The 26902-nt window shown below is 35.7% G+C and overlaps 1 protein-coding gene across 2 annotated transcripts in view; it reads right to left on the reverse strand.

The window, feature by feature from the left end:
• Nucleotides 1-26902, reverse strand: part of msi2a (musashi RNA-binding protein 2a) — a 225030-nt gene that overhangs the window by 99787 nt on the left and 98341 nt on the right. For both annotated transcript variants that reach the window (XM_039675722.2, XM_039675723.2), the window contains exon 7: nucleotides 11508-11556. In XM_039675722.2, the coding sequence (XP_039531656.2) occupies nucleotides 11508-11556 (49 nt within the window). The remainder of the gene's footprint in view (nucleotides 1-11507; nucleotides 11557-26902) is intronic.

Consider the following 26902-nt stretch of genomic DNA (forward strand, 5'->3'; position numbering starts at 1 on the left):
ATCTCTCAATCCTAACACACACTCGTATACAATATTTACACTTCTCCTATAAAACCACTGATTAGATATTGACTGAATTGAGAATGTCTTTTAAAATTACAACTTTGAATTTAATAAAAATTAGGTAGCAAACAGATGCAAAACTGCTAATGCAGAACTAAAGTAAATTGACATTCAAATTAGAATAAAAAAAAATCAAAACGTTTGTCAAGATATTCTTTTAAAGGGATAGTTCACTTTGAAATGAATGTTTGGTATGTTTTAGCTTACCATCCAAGATGTAGGTGTCTGTTTCCGCAGTAGTTTCAATTTTGATATTTTTAGGTCAAACCATATAATGGAGGTCTATGGTCACCACCTCAAAGAGCATGCACAGAGAAGTCCAAATTAAACATGATTTAATGACTCGTAAATGTAAGTACACATTGATGGCCTAAGACACGAAACGAGCGGTTTGTGTGAGAAAATGATCAGTATTTATATCACTTTTACCTCTTGGACATGGCTGTGGTTGCAAGAGGTAAAAACGATATAAATACTGTTCGTTTTCTCACTCAAACCGCTCGTTTCGTGTCTTAGGCCATTAATGTGTACTTACATTTACGAGTCATTAAATCATGTTTAATTTGGACTTCTCTGTGCATGCTCTTTGAGGTGGTGACCATAGACCTCCATTATATGACTGATAGATATGAACTGATAGATAATTGAAACTACTGTGGAAACAAAGACACCTACATCTTGGATGCACTTGAGGTAAGCTAAAAGATACCAAACATTAATTTCAAAGTGAACTATCCCTTTAATGAAAATTTGAATGGAAGTGTTACGACCCTAAGGGTCATGTGTCTGGAGGAACGTAACAGGAAGCCTTGTGTCAAAGGGTTGAAAAAGATGGAGAACAATAGTATAATATAATATATAATATGTATATGTATAATAACAGAAAATAATACAACAATAAACAGACAGATCGAACAAATGAGAGAATGAACAAACAATCTATCGATAGAAGAGGGGAATTTTTTTTTTTTTGATAGAGAGCGAGAGAGTCAGCTTCCTGTGCGCTTGAGTCCTTTATTTACTGACTTAAATAACATGTATGTAACAGTCATGTGTCTCTGCTTCAACCTAAAACTTGGACTATCTTTTGCAGTATTAAAATCATGCAGTTATTGCAAGCCGTTTCGATATGTACATTTACGATAAGAGAACACTGTACAGAAAATGCTGGAACAACATAGAGAGAGAATGATAGAATGTTATATAGAGAAAGATGGATCTATGTTTAAAACATGTCTATTGTTTTCAGGTGTGATGTTGTCCCTGCGAGGAGGAGGAGGGATGAGTTATTCTACATCCACACACACACATACACGTAACGCTGGGGAAAATAAGTTGCACAGGAATGGATGGATGGACAGATAGAGAGAAATGAGAACAAAGGAGCAGAGTAGAAAAGACAAAAAATGGTTTTGTAGAGGGACAGAGAATAGATGTGACATTTACAGAAATAAAAAAATGAAACGAGGACGAGGAAACCGTCTCTCCTGGGAACAAGATACGAGGGGTGGAGCGCTTTGGGAAAAAAAGGGTTACAGAGAGAATAAGAGTGTGTGTGTGTGTGTGTGAGGTAATGTTGTGCTGATATATAAAAGCTGTTCCTTCAACTCTGACTGGTGAAAAGCCCAGCAACTGAGACCTCCCCACTTTCAAAGACCTCTTCCTCTCCGTTCTCACACACACACACACACACACACACACGTATCAAAGAGTCTCTGTGATCTGCTGTGATTCCTGCCACAAAGAGAGAGGGAACGCTTCAGAGAGAGACGGGTGGATGGACACAGTTGTTGAACGCATGGTAGAACATGCCCTGCTGCTCCCAGATCAGCTTACGACACAGTAAAGAGCCTCATTCAATATCAGTGCTTCCCCACCATTGTTTGGGACCCCAAAAACAAACCCCGCCACCCTAAAATACTGACGAAATCCACTCATAAAAAAGGATTTATCATTTTTTTGAGGAATAAATGAAAGCGGTTCAGTACACTTGAAATCAAATGGTGATGTAGAGTAGTGTGTGTGTGAATTTTACAACACAAAGACCATTTAAATACGAATCCTGCATGTTCTGTGTAGGGCTGACAAATGATTAATCGCTATTAATCGCATTCAAAATAAAAGTCTATATAATCTATATGGGTGCACTGTGTATTTTTTTTTTTTTTTTATTTACAGGGTCAATGCACATTAATAAACAAGTGTAAACGTGCCAGAATTAGCCCAAGAGGCTATTTTTCATCCGTAGACCCTTATACGGATGTATAATTATTATATATATATATATATATATATATATATATAAATAAATACACACACATGCATGTACATTATATTTTATTTATACATAAAGTATTTATATTTATATATAAGTTATATATAAATCTATATACAGTATATATATAATATTATGTAAACAAACTTTTATTTTGGATGCAATTAATCGTTTAACAGCCCTAGTTCTGAATGAATGGTTGAATGAACAGTTTCATTTACTACACACACACACACACACACACACACTGAAGCACGTGTGACGCTTTTTTAAGACACGAATGCATGAACTTCCTCTCCAGGCTCTGAAAGTCACTTCGGGATCATTTAACCGCTTTATTTGAGAAAAACTCTCATCATGACAAACACACAGAAACTCAGAAGGTCTTCACGGCAACCCGTCAAAATAAAAGTTCGGTTTAACTTGACAGAAATATATTACTGAGGTATATTTAGATGTGTCCCAATGTAATAATAATAATAACACTAATCCAAATAAATGATCATCAAAACTGAATTTGAGGAAGAATCCATGTTTTAATTTTAATAGTAACGCTCATTGTGCTGCACAAAAAGTTTATTTAATTTCATATGATCAATGATCATCAATTGTATATATTATTATATATAAAATAAAAATATAAAATAGATATATATTTTTTTTAAATATTGTATAACTTTAATGATTCATAATACAGGATTTCAATTAATTAGAAATGATTTTTGATTGCTAAAAAAATGACACCGCGTATCCGTAACACGCCTGCTATAGGGGAAACACTGAATATTCATGAGATTCTCCGCCTCTTCGTCACTGCATACAGTCAAGCCACTTAATAGCCGCTGTGAGTGACTCAATTTCACTTTGAGAAATATGATTGATTTTCTCTGAATCGGTCTTACATAAAAACAGACGAGTGGAGAGCATCCTCGTCAAAATGTAAATGACAGCGAAGGGGATCCCAGAGACCACACATCCATATACGGCCCGCGAGCCCGTCAATCTCATTCAAACCTCTGACAAGCGTGCGACAGACGCAATCACGCAGGAGAAAACGAATTCACGTTCAGCTCAATTAGCAGCGCGTCGCCATCGCCATGCCAACAGTAATCACTGCGCCGATAAGAGATAAAACGTTAGAATGATTGACGGCCTGTCAGCTCAGCTCATCTTTGCAAAATATTACGGTTATCAACGACGAAGTTAGTTTAAAGATGCAATTATGGATCCAGAACTAGATTCCTGTTTAATGTTAAGTGAGAGAGTCTGTTAGTTAGCGATAGTCTGATAGCTATGTGCAGCATGGCAGATCTCTATTTATACTCCTGACGGCTGGATCTAATCAAAATGAGTTGAGGTACCCAGCTCTTCTTGTGGGATTGAGATGTGCGTCAAACATTCATTTATTGTTCTACACATCCACATCAGTTAACCAAAAGTTCATTAACCCTAAAACTGTACTCTGGACAAATGTGGGCAAAATAGTTTTGATATATTTTTAAAAAAAAAAAAATACTTTCCGGTACAAGACTTGGCTACTTTTCCTAAGTTTGCCTCCTGAACACACACAATTTTTTTTTACTCAATTCTACAATGTTAAAAACTCCTTAATCTTGTATTTGGGTCAAAAATGGGCACCCATAGAAATGAATGGGAAAAACTTCTTCTAAAATAAGCCAAAATAAGACACCAGGTGACAGCAAAGTCACTTCATCTTTAGGTTTTAGCTCGAATAACTTATTGGAATTATATTTTACTGTAGTTAAAAAAAATGTAAAAAAAATAAAACATAAAAATAAGCCTAATTTACATAGAAAATATGGTACTTTTTGAAGTAAATAAATTCAAAAATACCCCCAAAATAAAATAAAACAACATAAATGGATAGACAAAACTTTATCGAAGACAGTGATATAACATTTATAATAAATAAAAATTAGGTACACACCTGAGTGCCCACATTTGTCCACAATTACAAAATGGGCTCTATGCACGGCGGTATTTCCGGTGAAGGTCTAAGGATGCTCGATAACTTCCACCAATCGAAGAGTCCAATGGATTTATATTGAATTTTATACTCCATGGTTATACTAAAGAAACGTTAGTCACAAAAACAGACACCCCTCGTTGTGTTTATGCTTCTTTTTAAAATTATATTAAATAAACATAACTATATATAAAATTTAGGGCTGTCAAACGATTAATCGCGATTAATCGCATCCAAAATAAAAGTTTGTGTTTACATAATATATGTGGGTGTATTGTGTATAATTATTTTGTACATATATAAACAAGCACACATGCATGTATATTTAAGAAAAAAATATTATGTATATGTAAAATATTTATATATAATATATAAATTATATAAATATATATACAGTATATACATGAAAATATTTCTTAAATATATACAAAGCATGTGTGTGTATTTATATATATAAAATAATTATACACAGTGCACCCACATATATTATGTAAATACAAACTTTTATTTTTGGATGCGATTAATCGCGATTAATCGTTTGACAGCCCTAATAAAATTACAAAGTTTCGTTTCAAAATTAAACGGTAAATTTTGAAGACTCTGCCATAATCCCATTTTCCTCGGTTTTACACCGCTTTAATCTCCACAACCGGAAACTGACGAGCATCCTTGCGTCAAATGCGGAACTTATGCGTGCATTAAGGGCTATAAAGTAAATACGGTTCATGCAGACCAGGTACATCCCTTCATCGCTGCTGGAAGTGTCCTCTTTCAACAGGAATCACACAAAAAAATCTCCAAATGTTGTCATGTTTCATGATAATTTGTTGTCATGCCAAAAGAGTCGAATCATACGCGGACAGGAGTGTGCGATTCCTCTCTCTCTCTCTCGGCTGCTGGAGGGAAACAGCTGTTAGTGATGCTCGCTGCATTACAAATTTATAAGATTCACCCTGAGAAGCTGCCAGCACTTGTTTAATAAGAAAACAGTTCCCCACAGAGTAAATGCACATCTCCACTGCCTAATATTTACACACTCCTTGATCAACAGACGGACAATAGGTTTGCACTCAAAACACACAAACACCATTTATAATTGGACAGCTGTGTCGACCTGGACGATGTCACGACCACCGAAACTGAGTTGAGACAGCATGTTTGATCGAACCGTTTGGAGGACAATCTGTGATCCTTGCTCAGGAAACTGCAATAACATGAAAAAAACAGGAGCAGATCTCCTAGATGAGTCAGACATTTGTGTCTGTTAATATGTGTCTCTGATGGCATGGCTGGATTTGAGCGTACAGGGATTTGATAGGGCACATTGGACAGGTCAGTAAGCTATTAGAAGATATATACAGAATAAGCCAGGAATGTAATATGTTTGCACAAGGATGTATTTGATAAACCAAACACACTCTGGACTCAGCATTTCTCACGTTGGCCTCAATCTGAGAGAGTTTAACCTGTGTTAAGGTCCCCGATTCTCTCCCACAAGTCTGTATATTTACAGCATATACATTAGCTCTAGGAGATTAAAAGGTTAAAGGTCGCATACTATAACAATTGAGAGGCGGTGTTTTCATTTCCTGAGGATATGGCTCTTCTGCACAGATCTCTTTAAAAACCCAGTTTAATCGTAACCGGGCTCCAGAGGAACTGGTTAGGGATTAGAGCCAGACTGATATTATCGGCCGATATTAGGCATTTTCCATAATATCGGTATCGGCAGTTATAATGGCCGATAAATGAATATTTAAAAAAAAAAAAAAAAACGGATGAAACACGCTTTAATCATCTCTCCTTGGCCTGTTATATTGAAAATGTATGTTTTACAATTGCTATTGCTAAATTATGGCTCATCATAGACTAGCTTAACCACAAAGCTAGCTAATGCCACTATCATCAGTGGAAGACCGCTAAAGTTAACATTAATGAGCTTGGAAACAACAATGAACTTTTTCTGCCTAAATAAAGTAATGATTACTGTATTTATAACTAGCATATCTCTAGTTACAGTCCCTGCATTGTAAAATGTAAGTTATACTTGCGAGGAGCGAACATTTAGACATAGAGAAAAAGTATCAAACGTATCTTGTGCAGAAAAGTTCGCTTTTCTTTTACACGTGTGTGAAATCCAACAATATTTAATAAAAAAATATATATACATATACTGGGGAGGGATGTGCACGACTATTCGACTAGTCGATGTTTTCTTGTGAACTGAGCTATCATCATCGATTCGCAGCACGTCCAGTCTGAAATACCACTTGATGGCCAAGCGTGTATGTACATTTACACAAAATTATTAGTATACATAAATATAAATATTTGATATATTAATAACTAATTTTTCTTAAATATATACATGCATATGTGTGTATTTATTTATACAAAATAACTATACACACTACACACACACACATATTATGTAAACACAAACTTTTATTTTAGATGCGATTAGCCCTATGCTCAATATGCACAATCCCTCACCCTGTAACGCCAACAATATTCTTCGAGAGCAAATTAAACTAGTGATAAAAGGGACAGAGGTGTGGGTGTCAACCATAGATTAAAGATTAACCCACCTCTGGGGTTCTTCGTTTAACAGTCACACTCGGGAACTTCGGGTCAAAATTGACCCAAAGGGCTGGATTCATATTTAAAAAAGAAAATCATAATTTTTTTTTATAATATTTTTTCTTTTCTTTTTTTGGTGTTTTGAGAAAATTTCAAAAAATACAAAAAATTATAATTAGTATTAATGCAATAATTATGACCAAATTTTTCCCCATTGAATATAATAGAAAAAAATATTTAAAAAATAATAATTCATTTTGGAGTCAAGCCTAGGCCTCATAAAAGCAATTTTTGAAATTAGATGGATGCAATCTCGTGGACAAACTGAGCTTTTTAAAAATGCAAAACACATGTATAATCTGAATTTTTTGGTGTGTTTTGTGTGTGTGTGTGTGTGTGTGTGTGGATGTGTCTGTTTTGCACTCTTGATGTATTATAGGTTCACCCCTTCACTATTGTGTGCTTTTTTTCAAGATCGTTGCTGATTTGTAGATTGTACGCACAAAAAAAAACTCAGTATTTTCACATTTTTGCCAATTTCCCATTCATTTCCTATGCGGGTCATTTTTGACCCGAAGGTCCTGAGTGTGACTATTTTTTTTACGACCACTTAGACTTTTCAAATCCTGTCCCCAATTCTTTTGGGTGTTCATATACCAAGTACCATCAAAGTCACCAAGTTTCGGACCATTCCGGTGAAGCTACGATTTTTAAAAAAATTTTATTTAAAGTTTCATATAGTTCAGTATCGAAATGTGACGAAAAATCTATAACACTAGATTGCACTTAGTTCATCAGATGCCTTTTTATAAGACTGCAATTGAAAAATGTATATTAGGCCTATATATAATTCAGCCCGCCAAAGTGGCGAGTAGGAGTGACTGCGTTACACGCCTCTGCTGAAATACACCTGCATATGAGTGTTAGTCTCAAGCCCTGTATATATATATATATATATATATATATATATATATATATAATTAGTTGGTAAGAGAGCAAGAGAAATGAAGAGAGAAAGAAAGAGAGTGTTTCTTAAATGACAGAGCTGAAAATGTCCTGCTCTTGATTGTGGATCTGACCATCTTGCTCTCTACAATCAGTCTGAATGAAAGTAGAATATCAATGACAAACCTTAAAGCACTCACACACAAATACATACAGTAATATGCCACAAAGTTATCAGACTCAAACAGACAGAGACACACACACACAGGCTGGGGACTTTGGTGAGTCCAGGGAACGTTGATCCAGGTAAGCAGATTACAGACACACAATACCACCTTCTGTTCGTCTTCCAGGAACAATCCTGTCCTCTGGAGCATCCCGGAAACACACAAAACAAAACCTCATCCGTGGCCAAAAACTCCTAACTCAGCCCAACACCTGCTCCTCTCTCTCCTTTTCTTCTCTCTATGCAGCTCAACAATAAAAGTCATAATTCATGCTCTCTGTTGATCAAACCGAGACACTGTTACTTTTACTTACATCATTTGAAAATCACCAAGTTCCAGCTGTAATCGAGCCTGTTGAGCAGGACCGTCAGCACCCGTGACGTTACACCCGCTTTCATCATCCTGGCAGACTTTTATATTCAGGGAAATTGGGCGAGCAAAAGCAGCATGGGAATTACAGGTGTGACGGCGCTACAGCGTCTTTTGTTGCGATGAGAAAAAACGCATTCTTTAGGGAAAATGCACTTGAACAAAAATGTAGTAGCAGTGCACTGTAGAGGAAACGCTAATGCTGCGGTGTTCAAACTGCATTAAGAGTGAGTGCCCTCCTACACCAGCAGACAAAATAACAAATCGAGACTAAAGCACCTTTTGCCGGACGCTAGCAGCTGTTTGACGGGGAAATGAGAGTTTGGATTACACAAGTGTTTTAGATGTCACACTGAAATATGTGAATGACTGCAGTGAACGGAGGACAAGAGAGAGAGAGGCTGGATTCAAGTCCTGCTGGAGACTTCTTAACAGATCGGAAATGATGATCTATCCATCCATCCATCCATCCATCCGTCTATGCATCCATCCATCCATCCATCCCTCCATCCATCTATCAATCTATCTATCTATCCATCTGTCCGTCTATCCATCCACCTATCAATCTATCTATCTGTCTATCCATCCATCCATCTATCTATCTATCCATCTATCTATCCATCCATCCATCTATCTATCCGTCTATCTATCTATCCATCCATCCATCCATCCATCCGTCCGTCCATCCATTCATCTATCCGTCTATCCATCCATCCATCCATCCATCCATACATCCATCTATTTATCTATCCGTCTAACCATCTATCCATCCATCTATCTATTCATCTATCCATCCGTCCGTCCGTCAGTCAATCAATCAATCAATCAATCAATGATATCAATAAATCAATCTATCTATCTATCTATCCAACCATCTATATATCTATCCATCCATCCATCTATCCATCCGTCCATCCATCCATCCATCCGTCCGTCCGTCCGTCCGTCCGTCCGTCTATCTATCTATCTATCTATCTATCTATCTATCTATCTATCTATCTATCTATCCATCCATCCATCCATCCATCCATCCATCCATCCATCCATCCATCCATCCATCCATCCATCTGTAAACAAGTCTAGGCTACAAGTGATGAGTCTGCCTGAAAATGTGTTTGAGATGGCCCAAAATGTCCGGGATTGGGCTTTTGCGTTCTACAGTCGCCATTTTCTTAGCGATGTTAAAACGCACATCAACCGATCACTTGTTTAGCGTTTACATGCAGATTCACCAATCGGAACGAATTCAGTTCGATTGAAACTAAAGCTGTGCATGTAAACAATGAAAAAGCAAAAGCTGAATCCCGGACATCGACGGGAAAAAGAGGACGGGAACCCCGACTACTCAGCTTTCTCCACAGAACAAGAGCCTGCTAGCTTAGCTTCCAAAACAAGATGGCCGACACTATGTGTTCATTCTGTGAGTGAGATCGCCCTCTATGGGCGGGTTGAGGACATGCGGGACAGACCCGACTACTGACTGGAGTCTTTAACCTCTCAAAATGACAATTTTTGTGTCATAGGAGACAAAAAATACATAAATCTCTCGTCTCAGGGGGATATGAGGGGGGAAAGCACGGTAATACGAAAATACTACAGGTTTTCGACTCATACAAATCTTAATGCTAAATCCTGAAGTATCCCTTTCAGCTAATTCCCAATACAGCGCCCCTACTGGCCATGCTAAGAATGCAATGTGTACTCGATGCACTGTAAAGCATGTAAAGCATGTTTAGGGATCACAATATTTCCCACAATGCAAGTCTTATAATCACTTTTTCAAGATTTAGAAGATAGACGAGTAAAAATATATCCCAAAACGGCTGAGTTCCTCACCTCGTCACAAGTAATGCCACAAGTCTCACGATTACTGTTAAAAGCAGCTGAAAAAGTATGTTTGAACATTGAACCCAGAATGCATTTCTAAAACATTAATTGTTTCACAATGTGTATGATATCTATAATTTAAAAAAAAAATAACATGCCATAAATGTTGGTTTGTATGATACCATGTTCTTGCAAACACAGTGTGCGTTCTGGCAGAGCGAGGGCTGTATGGCCTTTGGGTATTCACTGTAACGGCTCACAAAAGCAACCAGCAGAGCCCTGATGAAAATCACACCATTACATCTGTAATTAACAGCATGAATTCCTGCCACAAAACCGCTTCAACGTCTGAATAACATCCCTGATTCATGCGCCCACAGGAGAGCCAATGCACCTTCCCACAATGCATTGGGGTAGCAGGACTGATGGAGCTTTGGAGCTCAATTTCCAACACAATCATCCTCATTTCAGACTGAAAATGCCAGTGAGATTCTGCTGCTGTCTCTTTAGTGAAAGAAGAGAGAGAGGAAAAGAGGGGGAGAAAAGAATGGAGGCGGACAAAGAGCGTCTTTTAACAGCAGTTTAACAGTCACCTGGAGGGCATGAAGGACACGGGAGAGAAAGGAGACCGTGTGTGTGAAGGATACGCGCTCACACAACATAATATCACACACATTTATAAACATTCACCATCTTTATCACTTACACTCGTTCACACTAAACCTTTCCCTCTCAGGTGTAATTTAAATACAGTATTAATAGCAGTATTTTTTGTCACGTTTTAGGCATAGTGCACTGCCAAAACAGATTACTGGGTGCGCTATTTGTGTAAAAAACTAATAAACAAAACAAAACGATATAAACACTGTTCGTTTTCTCACACAAACCGCTCGTTTCGTGTCTTAGGCCATCAATGTGTACTTACATTTACGAGTCATTAAATCATGTTTAATTTGGACTTCTCTGTGCATGCTCTTTGAGGTGGTGACCATAGACCTCCATTATATGACTGACAGAGAACGGTTTGACCTAAAAATATCAAAATTGAAACTACGGAACTGCGGAAACAAAGACACCTACATCTTGGATGCCCTAAAATATACCAAAAATTAATTTCAAAGTGAACTATCAAAGCTAACAACAAGTAATCAAAGCTCTATGTGTCATCTACAGCATTAAATGATTCTCAGATCTATATTTTGCATTATTACTTAAAGAATGTTAATGCTCTTACCTCTATGTCTGTTTGTGGTTTTATCAAACATCAGCATGGCATCCTCAACCTGAAAAAACAAACAAAACACACACTCATGAGTCAAGCATATGGTGTTAAAAGGAGATGATCATTTTGCTAATTTGGTCCTTGACCAGGACGACAATGTTCTGCGATTCACCACAGGTCAGCAATTGAGGCAGTCAAGATAATGTTGAGATTAATTCAGTGCTATATATCCATTTCATTCTCTAATGCATCTAAAATCAAATCCAGATCCAAGTCATTGGAACTCTTTATATTATGGAATTTAAGTATTGCATCACTCTCGTCAATTATAAAACATCAGATTCTTTTTCAAACATTGATAAGAAAACCCGATCATCAATAAAAAGAATAAGAACATTTCCGTCAGAACAAATGTACTACAAAGTTTCTGTAGAGCAGCACTGACGCCTTGCTGTATTTCCAGTGTCTTGCTAACAGGACAACTGCATGACAACTAGAGCCAGACCGATATATCGGCAGACCGATATTAGGCATTTTCCAAACTATCGGTATCGGCAGTTATAATGGCCGATAAATGAATATTTCAAAAAATAAAATAAAAACGGACGAAACACGCTTGAACCATGTCACGAGTGTTGGAGTTGTATAGTTTGTCCACCAGAGGGCGCTCTACACTCGTTGAGTTGGTCACGAGACATACATTGCTTGAATAACAATTAAAAGATCATCCCCATCAGTTCTCTTAACTCAAATAAGCAGGACAACATTTGTGACTAATCATGTCCAGTTTAAAAAAATAAAAAAATTAAAAAATTAAATATCGTCCGATATATCGGAATATCGGATTTTAAAACTAAAAAATATTTGTATCGGTATCGGCCTTCAAAATCCTTTATCGGTCGGACTCTAATGACAAGAAACCTCTGAATGATGCAGGCAGATTCTTAAAAGAACACACAGACACACACAGACAATCCTGCAGAGAGACGGCAGAGTCTAGAGTAATTTTCCCTTCATGAGTCACAAAAATACCAGAGAGAGAGAGAGAGAGAGAGAGTCAGCCTCAAGGGAAGACATAGCGGTCCATGTGTCCGCGCACTGCCTGCCTCCTGGATACGGTCGCTAGGTAACATGAGGAGTTGTCTGAGTGTAAGAGACAGACTGTCCAGCACAGCGGGGGACCCTAGTATGAGGCTGGTGGGTAGAAACACACACACACACACACACAGGGGTCATGATGTGTCTTTAATAGAGGAGAATTAAAATATCATAGCAACAGGAGTCAAACCCGCACTGCCCACTCGAGCACCAGCCCATACACACATCCAAACCTGGAGCAATGTGAGGTTAAACACTTCGATCATGGACAAAATAAGAACAGACATATTTCTGAAACTATGGGTCAACCGCTGGAAGCAAAGCTGAGCCTGAGGAAACGAGAACAGACAACAGCAGACCCTACTATACCCGTCTATCATATCAAATCAACTTCACACACCATCCCAGAGTCTAGACTCGCTTATTGTGGTTCATTTCACATAATATCATCCCAGATGAGTCCATACGTGAATACTACACCAGTCTACATTTGTTATCGCAACATATTTTCTTTCGTCAAATCAACTTTATAATAATGTATTCAGTTGAGATAACTTATTATTTTGAGTTACTGATGATTCAATTAATCTCCTTCATTGTATTAACTCACTTTTTCCAGTTCAATCAACTTAAACTTTTTTAAGTTAAACCAACAATAATTTTTTACAGTGTAGCCTTGTAGTTTTAGCCCCATATATTAGGCAAGACCAGTCCAGTCCATCCATACTTTACTATACCAGACCACACAATCTAGTCTAGATTATACAGTATCATGCATCTCATCCGATTAAACCAATCCAATCTAGTCTATAGTCATTTATATCACATCACATCTTATATCCGAGCAGACCAGTCCATTCTACTATACCAAAACACATCCATCAATTCAGTCCACACACCATATTATATATCAGACCAGGTTAGTAGTCTAACAGTCCATATTAAACCAGACCAGATCAGGGCAGCGTTTCTCAAAAGCATTGTGAGCTAAGTTGATCGTACTAGAGACTATTAGTGGCAATGCTTCGGCTTACAATGTTTTTGGGACACCAAAATCCATCTAGATAGTCCATATGATACCATACCAGTCCAGATCATATCAGATCAGACCAATCAAGCGTTTCCCCTACCATTGTCACCCCCTAAAATACTGACGAAATCCAGTCATAAAAAACGTAATTTACTGTATAACGCAGATTTTTTTTGAGGAATAAATAAAAGCGGTTCAGTACATTGAAGTCAAATCGTGATGTAGACAAGTGTGTGTGAAGATTAAACCACAAAGACGAATCTTATTTAAACACGAATCCTGCATGTAGTGAAGACACGAATGCAATAGATCCACTCTGAAAGTCACTTCGGGATCATTTAACCGCTTTATTTGAGAAAAACTCTCGTCATGACAAACACACAGAAACTCAGAAGGTCTTCAAGGCAACCCGTCAAAATAAAAGTTCGGTTTAACTTGACAGAAATATATTACTGAGGTATATTTAGATGCGTCCCAATGTAATAATAATAATAACACTAATCCAAATAAATGATCATCAAAACTGAATTTGAGGAAGAATCCATGTTTTAATTTTAATAGTAAAGCTCATTGTTTATTTAATTTCATATGATTAAAAATTGATGATAAATGATTAAATTTGTGTTTTATGTCTTCATTTTATTACCAGAAAAACACAACACAAAAATAGTGTGAAATTTTCTTTTCATAGATTTTTCTAAAAATGTTTAAGTTTAATGATTCAATATCTAGATTTTGTCATTCAAAACTAGGTTTTATTCAGTTATCGTCTCGTTTTCGTCTGTAAAAAAACAATTTTCGTCAACGACATTAACACTGCCATACATCTCTCATGTCTCATCTAATACATCATATCTCATCATATATATTCGATATCCTATTCCCAGTCTAGTCTACACCAGCAATCTATGAATGGTTAATGTGATTCCTCAAACATCTGTGTGCAAACAGAGCCAGACCGATATATTATCGGCCGATATTAGACATTTTCCAAAATATCGGTATCGGCAGTTACAATGGCCGATAAATGAATAATTAAAAAATAAAATAAAAACGGACGAAACATGCTTTAATCATCTCTCCTTGGCCTGTTATATTGAAAATGTATGTTTTACAATTTGCAGTATGATGTTATCTATTGCTAAATTATGGCTCATCATAGACTAGCTAACCACAAAGCTAGCTAATGCCACTATCATCAGTGGAAGACCGCTAACGTTAACATTAATGAGCTTGGAAACCACAATGAACTTTTTCTGCCTAAATAAAGTAATGATTACTGTATTTATAGCTAGCATATCTCTAGTTACAGTCCCTGCATTGTAAAATGTAAGTTATACTTGCGAGGAGCGAACATTTAGACATAGAGAAAAAGTATCAAACGTATCTTGTGCAGAAAAGTTAGCTTTTCTTTTACACGTGTGTGAAATCCAACAATATTTAATAAAAAAAATAAATATCGGCCGATATATCGGATTTTAAAACCCAAAAACATTTGTATCGGTATCGGCCTTCAAAATCCTTAATCGGTCGGGCTCTAATGCATTCACAATGTCTTACAATGCATTTGTGGATAATGTTGTTATGCAGCAATCACTATGATTAATATCATTTTAATTCCGCAGAAGTCATTAAAAGTTCCATTTTCAGTTGAATTTGGGAAAAACACTGGAAACATTTGTTGTATTGAGCCATTTCAATTCATTTTGTTTGATTTGTTCATTGCAAGCAGCTGAAAGTCTGTATATTTTGCCAATAAACTTAATTTACAATGGGGTTGGGTAGGTTTAGGGTTAAGGGATAGTACGGAGGCGTATTGCATTCACTTGAAGAAAAAAAATCTACTCTGTTTTTCTGAATTAACGAGTTAATTTTTCATGAGAAAAAAAAATTGCTCTGTTTTTCTGAGAAAAAGTATCAAACGTATCTTGTGCAGAAAAGTTAGCTACGTGTGTGAAATCCAACAATATTTAATAAAAAAAAAAAATTTCGTCCGATATATCGGAATATCGGATTTTAAAACCCAAAAATATTTGTATCGGTATCGGCCTTCAAAATCCTTTATCGGTCGGGCTCTAAAACAAACACCTGAAAGACCTAAAAACATGCTCCTGGAGTTTAAGTGTGTTTGTATACTGTCGTTTACACACACAGGACGCCAGAGAAGTTGTGAGAAGATCAGAAATGAGTCACACACCACATTGAGCTGGTCAAATCAGTGTCGAAATGCAAGTCTTTTTCAAAAGTGTCTGTCACTGGATTGCTGAAATGCCTCTGCCTCTATCTGATGGGAGGTTAAGGACCTCTTCACACACACACACACACACACGCACACGCACACACACACACACACACACACACCTCTGTGCTCCTGAAAGCAAAGCTGAAGAGGCAGACCGAGCTCTTATCGCTCTAAAAGGAGAAGTGAAACTCTACTGGACTCATATTTGTAGAAATAAATGAGACAAGTCCACTCGCTGCAGCTAAATGTTTGAGAAGATGCTTCCACACACACACACACACACACACACACACACACACACACACACGGGTGAAAGCGGCTTATGTTCCAGTCAGAAATGTCAATATGATTTTAAACATGCCTAAAAGGGCAGACACATTCATACAGGTGAGATCACATATCAAACGCCATAAAGACAGGAATTATGAATAATTAATCTGAGCAGGGGAGAAATTGATTTTACAGGAAAGGAAACACACCCTGACGGCGGATGATCAACCACAACGCCAGTTCACACACCTTCTGACCAATGAATTTCCATCCATTCCACCGTGACTTTTCCGGTCATTTGTGATTATGGAGGAGCATTTTTAATCATTTTATAGATGAACATTAGCAGCTGCGCATAATTAGACAATCTAGCATAACTAAACTTTTTAGAATTTAATGAATGACAATTTACACTAATAATCAAATTCACTGATATTTACACTACAGTGGGAACCTTGAAATTACCCACACACACCCTGAAAATGTCAACTCTCTTTCCGTGACACACAATCAGTCATGAAACTTTCAATTATCAAAATATATTTGAAGGAGTTTCTTGTTGTGTTTTTCACTTTTTCACTTTGTGGAGTTAGGGTTGATCACCTAAAAAACTACAACTCCCACCATTGGACTACAAATGGTCCTACCTGGCCTCTGCCGGTGTGGGTTATCACTGTTGATTGTCCTGTTGTGTTGGGCAACGATTAATCGCGATTAATCGCATCGAAAATAAAAGTTTGTTTACATAATATATGTGTGTGTAGTGTGTATAATTAATTTGTATATATAAATACCCACACATGCATGTATATATTTAAGAAATATGTGCATGTATATATTTTATATATATTTATTCACAATTAATATTATATATAAATATTTGATATATTAATAACACATTTTTCTTAAATATATTCGTATATATAAATACCCACACATGCATGTATATATTTAATATATATTTATTCACAATTAATATTATATATAAATATAAATATTTGATATATTAATTTCACATTTTTCTTAAATATATTTGTATATATAAATACCCACACATGCATGTATATATTTAAGAAATATGTGCATGTATATATTTTATATATATTTATTCACAATTAATATTATATATAAATATTTGATATATTAATAACACATTTTTCTTAAATATATTTGTATATATAAATACCCACACATGCATGTATATATTTAATATATATTTATTCACAATTAATATTATATATAAATATAAATATTTGATATATTAATAACACATTTTTCTTAAATATATTTGTATATATAAATACCCACACATGCATGTATATATTTAATATATATTTATTCACAATTAATATTATATATAAATATAAATATTTGATATATTAATAACACATTTTTCTTAAATATATACATGCATGTGTGGGTATTTATATATACACAATACACACACATATATTATGTAAACACAAACTTTTATTTTATTAATCGTTGCCCATCCCTAGTTTGAACACAGTCAAGTGGAATGTGACATTGAGTTTGTGTATGCCCTGAGGATGGTTTTGTGACCGAAAGCTTGGCTATTAAATTTGCTTTAAGGACTCAAGTGTGCGAATTATCAAAATATAAGCATGTACTTACTGTATACATAGCATAACATTTCTGAATAAGGAAACCACATAATTAGGAGGATTTAGGAGTCAAAACCTGAAAGACAAACGCTAATGCTAATATATGTGCGTGTGGGTACTGGGATGTATCAGGAAATCCATTGTCTATTTTGTTCAAATCCATCCACACACACACGCATTCAAAGTTCGCATTAAACATAGATTAAGCACAGAGAGAGAAACCCCTCGCTCTCCTCTTCCTCGAAAACTCTCCAGGGATCGAGCTCACACACACACACACACACAGCATCAATAATTCACCGTTCTGAAAGAGAAGCGCATTTGATTTGTGTTTGAAATGGAGTTACGGGAGACGTAATCCAGCCTGAGCGGGCAGGAGAGATTTGGGAGACAAGCGCTGAGGAGTTCCCCGTCTTACGGGCGAGAACGTAACGCATGAGCGAATGATCTCTCATCTGATCCGGGATCAGTTCGCATCACACCACACCACATGTATCCGACACTTCCTCTTGCACAGAACATTCCCAAGCTTTCCAGAATAGAAATAAAGAGGGAAAAAGAGGTGAGGTGAATGAAGCGAAAGCTGTTCTTGGCATATATGTTGCATTACGACGTTTTGTTTCTGTGTGCATGCATTTTCAAATACTGCTTTCTAGAGAAAGACTCTAATGATGCATCACAAAATGGCCATTGCAAATGTTCTCTGTCTCTGACTTGCGGTAATCAATATAGAAACACTCGAAAAACAATCTGATGACCATTTTATCCGCCAAGTCAGACGAGACGAGAAATTACAGTCCTCAAAAACATGCATTCAAACTACGGCTGCTGCAATCAGATACGTATTTATCTTTCTTAAAATAATTAATTACTCAAACAAATTACGAAATGATTTCAAGACTCAAATCTACATATTCTTTCACAGGGTTCAGAAACATCTGCGCTTCGGTAAATACTCATGAGCCCTTGGTTCCTCAGCCAACCAGGACAAAGATGAACTGATGCATATTCTATAGGAGACCTTGGCATGTCCATTGTTACCATGGCGGCGAGAGGCTGTGTGAGGGCATAAGGGACAGATCTGTAGGCAAACAACTATCCATCAGAAAGCTTTTTATAGAGGCAAAGCTATTATGTGTAATTTTATTAAAAGGCCTTTAATTTATCCAGGCTCTAACGAAATCCATATACACTCACCTAAAGGATTATTTCTCATTAATGCAATTATCTAATCAACCAATCACACGGCAGTGTCTTCAATGCATTTAGGGGTGTGGTCCTGGTCAAGACAATCTCCTGAACTCCAAACTGAATGTCAGAATGGGAAAGAAAGGGGATTTAAGCAATGGTTGTTGGTGTCTGAGTGTTTCACAATCTGCTCAGTTACTGGGATTTTCACACACAACCATTTCTAGGGTTTACAAAGAATGGAGTGAGAAGGGAAAAACATCCAGTATGCGGCAGTCCTGTGGGCCAAAATGCGAAAGGAGAACGGGCCGACTGATTCAAGCTGAAAAAGAGGCGACAATTTGCAAGAGCTCGCCAAAATTGGACGGTTGAAGACTGGAGAAATGTCGCCTGGTCTGATGAGTCTCGATTTCTGTTGAGACATTCAGATGGTAGAGTCAGAATCCATCCATCATGCCTTGTTCCCACTGTGCAGGCTGGTGGTGGTGGTGTAATGGATGTTTTTTTGGCACACTTTAGGCCCGTTAGTGCCAATTGGGCATCGGCCTACCTGAGCATTGTTTCTGACCATGTCCATCCCTTTATGGCCACCAAGTCCCCATCCTCTGATGGATACTTCCAGCAGGATAATGCACCATGAATCATTTCAGACTGGATTCTTGAACATGTCAATGAGTTGACTGTACCAAAATGGCCGCCACAGTCACCAGATCTCGACCCAATAGAGCATCTTTGGGATGTGGTGGAACGGGAGCTTCGTGCCCACCTGCAAGATGCGATCCTATCAATATGGGCCAACATTTCTTGTTGAATCAATGCCACGTAGAATTAAGGCAAAACACAGTATTAGTATGGTGTTCCTAATACTCCTTTAGGTGAGTATATTTATCACATGTTGAAAAGGTGAAAATATTGTCTTTCTGGGTACAAAAACATACTTGGAGAAATGAGAAAATGTTTTAACACGAGTGACTGCTTCGTTGTTCTGCTTCACAAATCAGGATTTCTTTTTTTCCTTTTATAAACACCCCCACCACCACCAGCCCCGGCGCCATCCTCTCATTCACTTATCTGCACGCTAATTATATTAATCAACACGAAAAGCGGTTAATAAACCTGCTAATTGGTATGTAAATAAGATCCTCCTGACATTAACAGTGCCACAACAACTTTAATTTAAATAAATATAAATATGTCAGTATTCATTTAGCTCCGTTGCAACTCCCAGCGAACGGCAGAGCGGCCGATATCTCCCTTCCCTCCTCCCTCCGGCCCCTGCAATCTATTCATCTCATTTTTCTTCATTCCTTTGCGAAAGCGTCTGACAGCATCCAAGAGCCTGAACCGTCTCCACCAGCAGCAGCCAGTAAAAGCACATTTCCATCAGAGCGGACCGATCGATAGCAGAGCGAAGAAACAGAGGGAGACAGAGAGAGAGAGAGAGAGATACCGAAAGGAAGAGAGCAGAGATGCTCAAAGGGCTGACATTTTTAAAACAAAAATGCTAATTTTGTATTTTTATATTAAAAAGAACATTTTACTTGGCACCAAAATAACTAAAAGAGTGTTAAATATATATTTTTAAACCTCAAACCGTATTCACTTTATAGCCCTTAATCCTGTAATTGTGGACAAATGTGGGCACAGAGGACTCAGGTGTGATCCTAATGTTATATCACTGTCTTCGATAAAGTTTTGTCTATCCATTTATGGTGTTTTATTTTATTTGGGGGGTATTTTTGAATTTATTTACTTCAAAAAGTACCATATTTTCTATGTAAATTATGCTTATTTTGATGTTTTATTTAAGGCTGTAAAACGATTAATCGCGATTAATCGCATCCAAAATAAAAGTTTGTGTTTACATAATATATGTGGGTTGTACTGTGTATAATTATTTTATATATAAATACACACATGCATGTATATTTAAGAAAAAAAATAGTATTTATATATAAAATATTTATATATAAATTATATATAAATCTATACACAGTACATATATGGAAATATTATGTATTATATACAAGCATGTGTATGTATTTATATATGTAAAATAATTATACACAGTACACCCACATATATTATGTAAACACAAACTTTTATTTTGGATGCGATTAATCACAATTAATTGTTTGACAGCCCTAGTTTTACTTTTTTGATTTTTTTAACTACATTAAAATATCATTCCAATAAGTTCTTAGAGCTAAAACCTAAAGATGAAGTGACTTATTTTGGCTTATTTTAGAAGAAGTTTTTCCCATTCATTTCTATGGGTGCCCATTTTTGACCCAAATACAAGATTAAGGAGTTTTAACATTGTAAAATTGAGTCAAAACAAAAAGTGTGTGTGTTCAGGAGGCAAACTTAGGAAAAGTAGAATCAAGGGAAGTATTTTTTTAAAAATAAATCAAAACTATTTTGCCCACATTAGTCCAGAATACGGTTTTAGGGTTAAATTAATATTTTAATAATTAAATATAAATTACTAATGAATAAAATGTGAAATAAAATATAAAATGTACAGTACTTTTAGAAATAATATATTTAAAATAATAATTAACCTACATAGTAGAAGTTGGCAACAGCTTTTCTTCTATGAATACATTGGGAAGACAGAGGGTGATCGACGTGTTAAGTTTGGCATGAAGCTTTAATGCACAACTGAAACGCAAGTACAAACTAAAACAAATTTGCAAACGCATTTAAATTAAGCGTGCGTTGTGCTGTTGCGCCTGTCTGTTTGGATTTCTTCACTAGAGTCTCACCACACAAACAGAGATGGTTCACGTGACTCTGTTCATTTATCATCCATCATTTACATTTAGCTACATTAGATCCAATTAAACCAGGATCGTTCCACATCGGATGTTTAAGTAATGGCCTCTGGTCTGTTTGTATGTTGATGACAGGCAAACGGGAGAACCAAAGTTATTCTGTTTTAAATCTGCACAAAAGTATGTTTGAATTTTTGACAATCTGGTTTGAGCGCATCGACGTTTAAACCAACAATATGATGTAAATACATGCATTTCTGCACTGTAAAAAATGACCGTGATTTTAACGGTAAAATACTGTAAAAATGCTACAGTGCAAAACTGTTAATTGGTAAACAGAAAGTTTCCGTACTATACACGGTAAATAACTGTGATATAATTTTACAGTAAAATACCGTTAAATTTAGTTTTTGAAAGTGAAAAAGAACAAATCATTGTATAATTTACAGTGAAAAAACGTAAATTGACATTCCCACAATTCCCTGTGTGACACTTCACATTTGATGTATTTTTGTTGAAATAACTATGGTTCCTCATAGTTTTATTGTTTTTTTTTCTAATCAGTTATGTACATTAGGGTTATATGTTACATTTAATGTTGTTAAATTAATGTTTTTAATTTCATGTGTGTTACCGTGATGGTGCTTAATGTTTGTGTGAATGACATTGTGCAGCTTCTTTAATTAAGTATTGCTTTATACAAGTATTCACTTGTGATGAGCTGTGATTGCTCATGTAACTCTCATCACTGCTGTGATGATTATTGGTTGTCAGTGTATTACAATAGTCTAAAACAGATATCAATACATCAATAAGTTGGTAAGTCCACATTTTATCAGAAAATAATTTACGGTTTATTACTTTAAATTTTAAGTTAAGTCTGTAAAACCATTAACGTTCCTACCGTATTTTTAATGGTAAAGTTCTGGCAACCACAGCTGCCGGTTTTTTACCGTAAAATTTACGGTTTATTTTTTACAGTGTAAGCACCTTGAAATGTGTTTTGGGTGACCATGTTTATACCTGTATTCAGCTCTGCCAACATAATCAGATCACTCAGAAAGGAAAATACCAGGAGCAAACAGGGCTGAAGGAATGAATAGCAGGACAGAGTGAGAAAGAAAGAGATGCAGATGCATGGGGAACGAGAGAGACTGAGAGAATCTGTGGAAAGAAAACTAAAGACAGATAAACAGAAAGGGAGAGACAGACAGATGGAGAAAAATCAAGATGGATGAGGAAGACAGACTGATGGAAAGAGCGAGAGAGAAAGGCAGACATAGAACACTGAGGAAAAGAGAGAGAGAGGGGCTTTCTGTCATTTTCAATGTAATGAGAAAAGTAATGGCATTTTGACTCTTTTCTCTCCAGACTGTGATTGGAGGTGAGGGCCAAACAGAAATTCCCATCAATCCTCTTTCTCTCTCTGGCTCTGGTCAAAAACCAACAGAGCCGCCTTATAGGAAACATTTGCTGCACAATATGCATTTCAAATACATGCTGTTCTTTTCATAAAAATAAAATCCTTAAAAAGGATCATTTTCCATAAAAATATTGAGCAGGACAACATTGATAATGATAAGAAATTTTACTTGAGCCGCAAATCAGCATATCAGAATAAATTCTGAATGATCATGTGGCATTGAAAATTCAGCCTAGCCATCAGAGGAAAAAAAATGCATTTTTATTAAAAATATATTAAAATAGAAAGTTTATTTTAAAACAATAATATTAGTATTCAAATGTTATGGTATTTTGTACAGATAAATTCAGACTTCCTTGAAAAAAATTACAAAATCTTGGCCAAAACCAGGGTTTTGCTGGCAATATCAAATTAAGCAACAACAAAAAATAACAATGTTTTTCCTTTTGCCTTTTAATAATAACTGGAAATTGCAAAAACATTTGCAACGGAGCAATCAAAGACTTCCATCTGGCATATATGCACATACAGTACAACAAAACTTTTCGGATTGATTTTTATTACAATTATTTGATTTGATTGGGACAAATGGACACACATGGTATACATGCATGTAAATATGCCGGATTGTAGCTACACTGTAAAAATGAATATGCTTTATCTAATCAAAAAAATTGTGGAAACAGATTACAAGCTAATATTATTAATTAAATGTAACAAATTAGAATTAAGTAATGATTAATCAAATTAATTCCTTAAAAGTTAACCATTTAAAATTAGTAAAACTTACAACAACAATCCAAAAAAAAATATATATAAATGTAAGTCACCGTTATGGTGATCGGTGTTTGTTTTAAAATGACAGTTTTCTCCTTCAGTGATTCTGGTTGTTAACATCAGGTGTCTTCAATGTTGGCAATATAAAATAAAGAGCTTTTAATTAATATTTGACATTTTTGTTTAATTTTTTGGTGTGAACTTTACTCATTTTAAATGGTTAACTTTTAAGGAATAACTTGATTAATTATTACTCAATTCTGAATTAATAATATTGCTTGTATTCTGTTGCCACAATTCTATTGATTAGATAAAGCATATTCCTTTTTACAGTGTATAAGCTAGTTTCCATCCGTAGTCCCAAGGGCTAAATCACAACAATCACAAAATATTACAGAATAACATTTACACCATCATTCATCATGAAATTATCAAGAGTTTCACATACAATATTCAAAAAACTTAAAAATTCATTCAGTTCACAAACATTACAATACAAGACAAATTTATAATAATATAAAACTCACTAATGTGTGCAATTAGGGTTTGCCCATTATACATCGCTTCTCTCCACGAAACAGACCAACGTTTCCTAAACATCTCAGATCCTTCAAGACCTTTAAGAGGATCTCCATTTTATCAGCAGACAGTACGTAATAAGGTTGCAGACAAAGCAAAAATAAACTGAATTTCTCCAGTGTCTGTGATAATCTGCTCTAAAATGGAAATGCATAAAGAGCTTAAGAACTGAATCAATTGTATCTGCTTAATTACGTTCATCTCCAGTGTTGTCTTTCAGATGTGGCCCTAATCTCTCTTAAATGCCCTTTCAATAATAATATGACACATTTCATCACGATGGAAAAGAATAGGTAAAATGTCTCAGATGTAGGGAAACCGTGCCAGCTGTTTTTTAATAACAAGTCCTTTTTTGTCACGGCAGACACGGGAGTTCTTATTTGAATCCGGCACGGCATTGCTGTATTTATTTCATCTTGGATTAACATGACAGCTAGTTTTGTCAGGGGGGTCTTTAATGCGACGGAGACGAGCCGTTTGTGCCGCTGTAATTCGCACCGCTAATATATGAGAGAGATCTCGCTTATAGAGCAGAGCATCAGAGGATAAACCTCTTTCTCTGTCTGTCTTGTCTTCACTAGTTTTTTTTACTCTGCTCCTGAGGCGGTGTGTAGGTTTCAGATCTGTCTGTATGTTAAATCACACACCTGCAACTAACAACTTACAAAAGCTCTACTTCTGTGACTATACAGCAGACATTTATATACGGTCGATGGATCAAACTCTCATATGATGTTGTGTTGCATAGGATCTACAGTATACTTCCAGATTTCATTAACACCACAATCCATGTTTTATAGAGACATTCCATTGACATGATTTTTAAACTATACAAACTGTATATTATAGCCCGTAACCAAAGCCATTTTTACATTTTCACAAAACAGCACAAGATTTACAAGCTGTTTTCTTCATGGGGACCAAAAAATGTCCACTCAAAAAGTGTCCAAGTTTGGTTAAAGATGTATAAAATAGAACTTACCATAACACCACAAACGATTGTGCTTGGTTATTTTACAGGTAGTTAAATACCATTTTATTAATAGGGAAAATGTTTATTTTTAAAAACAAAAACATCATCAAGCTTGTGTTTAGATCACTTTAAGAATGTTATACGGTCACATCTTCGTTTGGAAAAGATAATAGCAGAAAGTAAAAATAGAATGGATGAATATAATATGGATGTATATTATAATTATGTGAAATTTTGTCGTTTTTCCTATCTTTGTCATATCATATTTATTCTTCTGTCGTAATATATTTGTAAAGTGTGTCTATCTTTTCTCATGTATGTTCTGGGGTATGAATGTGAGGATGAATGTATAAGCATGTAGAGTTTCTGTCTGTAAAGTGTATTTCATATTAAATAAATAAATAAATAAATAAATAAATAAATAAATAAATAAATAAATAAATAAATGTCCACTCAAGGATAAGAATTTCGGATATATCTTTGTGGGGACATTTTGAACCCATAACGCAGGGAACACCTAAAGCCCACACACACACACACACACACACACAAATCCTACACCATTTTTTCCCCTAGTGTATTAATTTATTTTTTAAAAATCTCACTGACCCCAAACTTTTGAACATTAGTATCTATGGTTCATTTGTACTGTATATTACAGACTTTTCACACAAAAACATCAGCCACCATTTATCCAATATCGACTGCCAACTAATTTGAAACTGTCATATTCTCTAGATATCATTATCAATAAATGTCAATATCTGAGTGAATTAATTATTCTTCAAAACAAATCAAGTACAAAGAAAATGACAACCAATGAACATTCAAATCATTTTATATAGAGCCCGACCGATAAAGGATTTTGAAGGCCGATACCGATACAAATATTTTTTGGTTTTAAAATCCGATATTCCGATATATCGGTCGATATTTTATTTATTTATTTATTTTTTAACTGGAGATGATTAGTCACAAATTTTGTCCTGCTTATTTGAGTTAAGAGAACTGATGGGTATGATCTTTTAATTGTTATTCATCGTGACCAACTCAACGAGTGTAGAGCGCCCTCTGGTGGACAAACTATACAACTCCAACACTCATGACATGGTTCAAGCGTGTTTCGTCCATTTTTATTTTATTTTTGAAATATTCATTTATCGGCCATTATAACTGCCGATACCGATAGTTTGGAAAATGCCTAATATCGGCCGATAATATCGATCTGCCGATATATCGGTCTGGCTCTAAAAATTATCCACGATTCTGTGATCGATAACTGTTTTGTATTAGCATATTTTTTCGACAAATTAATTTAAATGGTGGATAACATTCTATATATAAGAAAAACACAACAACAAAAAAAACCATCCCACTCTGAAACTTCCCGTGAAATCCGTACTCGCAAAGTCCATGCATGAAATT

The sequence above is a fragment of the Pimephales promelas genome, chromosome 23 (assembly GCF_988280905.1).
Source record: "Pimephales promelas chromosome 23, fPimPro1.hap1.1, whole genome shotgun sequence".
Lineage (NCBI taxonomy): Eukaryota > Metazoa > Chordata > Actinopteri > Cypriniformes > Leuciscidae > Pimephales > Pimephales promelas.